The sequence below is a fragment of the Octopus bimaculoides genome, chromosome 3, assembly GCF_001194135.2.
Source record: "Octopus bimaculoides isolate UCB-OBI-ISO-001 chromosome 3, ASM119413v2, whole genome shotgun sequence".
Lineage (NCBI taxonomy): Eukaryota > Metazoa > Mollusca > Cephalopoda > Octopoda > Octopodidae > Octopus > Octopus bimaculoides.
In genome coordinates this window covers 146,841,741-146,847,120 of record NC_068983.1, presented here as the reverse complement: position 1 = coordinate 146,847,120, position 5,380 = coordinate 146,841,741, and the positions used below count along the sequence as shown (strand labels likewise).

The following is a 5,380-nucleotide window of genomic DNA, read 5'->3' as shown; positions in this document are numbered from 1 at the left end:
TTTGGTGCAACTTTGGCTTCGGGAAGTGAGCTTCGTCACCGTCCGACTACTGAGCTGAGCATCGCCAGTTGTTGTAAAGAATCCACTTTTCATCGTAAGTTACAATCTGGTCGAGAAACGGGTCGTTCTTGTTGCATAAAAGAAGGGAAGATGACACTTCAAAATGGCATGTTTATTGGTTGTCATTCAATTCGTGCGGCACCCATTTCACAAGTATTTTTGTTATTCAAATCTCTTTCAAGTGATTGGAAATTGTCATATACATTACATCTAATTCAGGAGCAAGCCCTCAAACAGTTGTGCATGGATTGGCTTCCACAAAGGCTCTTAGTTGATCGTTGCCAACATCCGATGGCCGACCACTACACTTATCATCTTCAAGATTCTCATCACCGCTATGAAATTTCTTGAACCATCATTGTGCTGTATGTTCATTAGTGATTCCTGATTGTTCTTTGTTGTTTTTTTAATTTTTAATAAAGGGATATGTTAAAAGTGTCCAAGAACTTTCTTAACAAAGCATTGTTATATCAAAGAAGGTAAAAAAAAGAGTGAAAGTAGAAAGCTTCTGACAATGCAGAAAGTTTTATAAAAGTTTTATATTTCAGGCACAAAGACCCATCTTCAGAAGGTGAAAAAGGAGAAGAAATAGACAGCTTCTCATAATATGGTAAGTTTTATAACACTTTTATATTTCGGGTAGAAAGGTCCATCTTCAGGAGAAAAATAGTTTGGGAAATGTCCAGATATGCAGGTTCTGCTGTTAACCCATTGGAATCCCCAAGCGTTATGTAGCAGCCATGGTCAATATCCAAACGTAGGTGTAATCAATGCTTCAAGCATTAGTGTAAACAAACTTCCAACTGTTGCTGTAGGCTACTCACCATTTGGTGCATCTAGTCCACACTGTAAAGTGGGTGGCATTTGGAAGGCATGCTGCTGTAAAAACCCTGCCAAAACTGACCTCACCTATGCTGGTGCCACATAAAAAGCATCCAGTCCACATTGTAAAGTGATTGGCACAGGACGAAGACCAGATGTGCAACAGATATACACAGACATGCAGGAAGTAAATAGACATCTTTAATTTTCAAAATTTTTGATCTAAGCATTTTAATGTTTTCAGCGGTGTAGAATTTACAATGTAATTGTTCTTTTTTTTATTCCAGGTTGTCATTATGTTAAACATTTGTGAAGAGTAACCACGCCACACACAAAAAATTCAGCAGAACTGTCAGATTTTCAAAGAGGTTATATTGTTGGGTAATCTGAGGCTGATCTTAGCCAGCAAAAAATTGCCCAAAATTTTCAAATTCCTCTTGCAACAGTTAATAGAATTATAGTGCAATTCAAAAGCCAAGGAAAAGAATCAACACATTCTCATCCCTACCGAGCTGGGCCCTCAGAAAGGAAGCTTCGCTGTTTCAAGAGAATTGTGGAAAACGAACCCCATTCAAATGTTTCTCACATTGCAAAACAGCTAGAAGTTAGTCCAAGAACATGTGTTACATATCTGCATAAGCTTGGGTATTATGGGACAAGCAGCTAGAAGAAAACCTCTCCTTCAACCAATTAATATCAAATAAAAGCACATAATATCAAATAAAAGCACATCCAAGTGTGATCATTGCCAGGGCGATGGATTGGTTCCTGTGCCGGTGACTCATGAAAAGCACCATTCAAGTATGATCTACATATCAAGAAGGGCCTGAAGCTATCTAACAGAAGCTATTAACTACTTCTAGCTTTCCACTCTGGCATTTTATTTTCTGTACACTTTTAATTTATATGTAAGATATATTTCTCTCAATTAGTAATGAAAACAAATACTTACTTTGACGAATCGCATATCACCATCAATGGCCGCTTGCTTGCGAAGCTGTCAACTTCTTCAAAAACTGAAGAAGAGAAAAACAGATTCTTTCAGGATTTATCTTCCATTTTAACCCTCCACAAAAACAAACAAAAAAATACAGGCTGTAAATGATTTAAGAGGAAAACTGGGTATAAGAGGCAGCAGATGTTGTGTGTAAGAGAAAAGATTGCACTGGTGTGGTCATGTAATATGTATGAATGAGGACAGCGGTATAAAGAAATGTTGAGCTCTAATTGTGGAAGGTACCCTTGGAAGGGGTAGACCAAGGAATGTGTTGGTAACTAAAGGCCTCTCAGAGTGAAAGGTAAATTGTATGATGCTTGTGTACATACCGCTATGTTACACAGGAGTTAAACATGAGCTTTGACTACAGAGGACTTGTGAAGGCTTGAAAGAAATGAAGCTACAATGCTGTGGTGGATGGGTAATGTTAGTGTGCACACACACAATTGAGTGTAAATGATTTAAGAGGAAAACTGGGGATCAGAGGCATCAGATGTTGTGTGCAAGAGAGGAGACTGTGCTGGTTTGGTTATGCAATGTGTATGGATGAAGACAGCTGCATAAAGAAGTGCTGAGCTCTAATTGAGAAGACACATCAAGCTAAGTAAAATCGTTGTCTTCCAAACATACCAGCTTGTCCTTTCAGGTGCCAGTGCCACTTAGAAAGCACTCGTGCCCATGATGCGTAAATGCACTCATGCCAATGGCACATTAAAAACCACCCAGCACACTCTACAAAGTGGTTGGTGTTAGGAAGGGCATCCAGCTGTAGAAACCATACCACAGCAGACATGGAACTTGAATAGCCCTTCAGCTGGTCAGCTCCTGTCAAACTGTCCAACCCATGCCAGCATGGAAAACAGACATTAAATGATGGTGATGATATATCAGGTTATCCCATAAGTTGTCTGATTTTACCGTTTTTAAAATTGAATGAAATTTAATAGTATTTTAGAATGTTTAATGGTATTAAAAATTATTTTTATGCTTTTGTGTACATTTAAACTAATTATTATTTTACAGAATAATAGAATTAAAATTCTTTGATTAAAACCCTTTCTAACATGGAAGTATCCAAAGAGCATTTGAGGCACATAATGCTTTATGAGTACAAAAAAGCAAACACTGCAGCCGAAGCAACTCGAAACATACTCTCAGTTTATGGGAAAGAATGCTTGAATGAAAGAACTTGCAGAAGATGGTTTGCATCCTGAGTTGACATCTGCTCTTCTCTCCATTTTCGCGAACTCATTTCACCCTTTTTGGATAGACTTGTGACTGGTGACGAAAAATGGATCTTCTATGAAAATGTTAACCCTTTCGTTAGTATATTTCTGACCAAAATACATCCCTCATGAGTTTCAATTAAATTCTAAAATAATCATGAATTTAGACTAGTTTCATTAAACAACTGTAACATTTTTACTTATCAAGATATTAATGTGATATTTGAAACATAATTAAAGAAAGGGTTCTTAACCAATTCTATTGCATAACTTTTGTCTCAAAGTGCTCTAATTACAGGTAAATCAAGGTAAACTGAGCAAAAGGTAAAAATATTAAAATTTTGTTTAAACATCACCGTAGAAAATGAATCATCAGCTAATATTTAATTGGGTATGCAACAAAATTTTGATATAGAAGAATGGTGCACATCACTAAATTATCAGTTGAATTTAATGCACAAAAGAACAGGTGTACCATAAAGGTGAAATAAACTGAAATACTGGAATCCACCTAAATCCACCGCAAGTTTGAAAAAAAAAAATTGACGCCGAAAAAAATGTGGGAAAAATTCTCCCAAAATTCACTGAGTACAGATATCACATCAAACAATGTTGGATACTATAACTCAACTACTTACAAAGTGAAATCACGTATTTTCACGAATGTACTAACGAGATTTGTGCTTAAATTCACATTTAAATAACAATGGGTACTCTTGGCTGGCTAGGTCTTATGCACCAAGAAATGTTTCAGCCAGTTACAGTCAGGTTAGTATCGAAAGGGTTAAACATCATAAACAGTGGCTTGGTAAAAGGAAAAAAGCTCAACCACAACCGAGAAGGGAGCTTCATGGGAAAAAGGTTCTCTCTATCTGGTGGGATTGTAAAGGAGTAATTCACTTTGAACTGTTACCACTTAATGCAACAATCAATGCTCAAGTCTACTGTCAGCAATTAGAGTGTTTGAACCAAGCTTTGAAGAAAAAAAATGACCCGCTTTAGTGAATCGAAAAGGAGTGATGTTTCATCAGGATAATGCGTGACCCCCACACTGCAAAGATCACATCACAGAAAATCAAAGAGCTTAGTTGGAAAAAATTCCTCATCCACCTTATTCTCCTGACCTTGCTCCTTCAGACTACCATTTGTTTCATAGTTTACAGAATCATTTGGGGGACATAACTTTCACAAGCTAGGAGGAGGTCGAAACAGACATTTCAGAGTTCTTCGCTTTGAAACCAAAAGAGTTTTGCATTGATGGAATTAAAAAGCTTGTACATAGATGGAAGGAAGTCATAGATAATCTGGAAAGGAACATTGATGATTAAATTTCAATTAAATTTAACATGTTTTCTTTATAACTTGTTTTCTTTATTCAAAATTCGGACAGAACTTATGGGATGACCTGATACATTCCTGGCTTTACAGTTTGTTTGTGGGCTAAATCTATATATAGTGCAGTTCCTATCAGTACAGGGGCTTCTACTAAAAGGGTAGGTTCTACCAAATAGGGATTTGATAGGGTTGCCTGGCCTTTCTACAACCTTAATTCTTAGCTTAAGTTTGTCTAGGGCCCTACTATTTATATGCTGGTGTCACATAAAAAGCATTTGTGCCAGTGGAATATAAAAGGCACCAAGCACACTCTTAAAGTTAGATACAGTGCTTCAGAGTGAATACAGTCAAATGGCTGAAACAAATAAAAGAAAAATACACACCAGGTACAGGGGTCGGCAAGATCCTCACTGCTCGAACAGGGCCCTGACGGATCGACATCACCTCCTGTGCTTCTCCTTTAGTCTGGGAAGGAAAAAGTGGGAAAAAAACAACAATTAAATAAAAAATGGAAAGAATTGTAATTTTCATATATCATTAACATCATTACTAGACATCTAATAAGCTGACCTGTCCTGAAATTCCAGATTGAAAGAGACGGCTGTGACAGAGCTTTGGACATATCCTATAAATAAACTAACCAGTCACTCCTTGTTATTCCACATTGAAGGAGACAGCTGTACCGGCACTTTGAACATAACTAATAAGCTAATCTGCAACTTTTTATTATTCCACATTGAAACAGCTGTAGCAGCATTTTGAACATATCTAGTAATAAGCTGACCTGCCACCTTTTGTTATTCCAGACTGAAAGAGATGGCTCCGCAAGCACTTTGAACAACTATCAATAAGCTGACCTGCCACCTTTTGTTATTCTAGACTGAAAGAGATAACTGTACAAGCACTTTGAACAACGCCTACCAACAAGCTGACCTGCCAT

At 37.2% G+C, this 5,380-nt stretch overlaps 1 protein-coding gene across 1 annotated transcript in view; it reads right to left on the bottom strand.

Moving 5' to 3' along the window:
• LOC106875506 (BCAS3 microtubule associated cell migration factor) overlaps positions 1-5,380 on the bottom strand; it is a gene marked incomplete at its 3' end in the record, with an annotated part of 62,988 nt that overhangs the window by 49,811 nt on the left and 7,797 nt on the right. Inside the window, exons 5-6 of the mRNA XM_052966807.1 lie at positions 4,824-4,905; positions 1,835-1,898 (exon numbers count right to left, since the gene is read on the bottom strand). Coding sequence (XP_052822767.1) covers positions 1,835-1,898; positions 4,824-4,905 — 146 coding nt within the window. The remainder of the gene's footprint in view (positions 1-1,834; positions 1,899-4,823; positions 4,906-5,380) is intronic.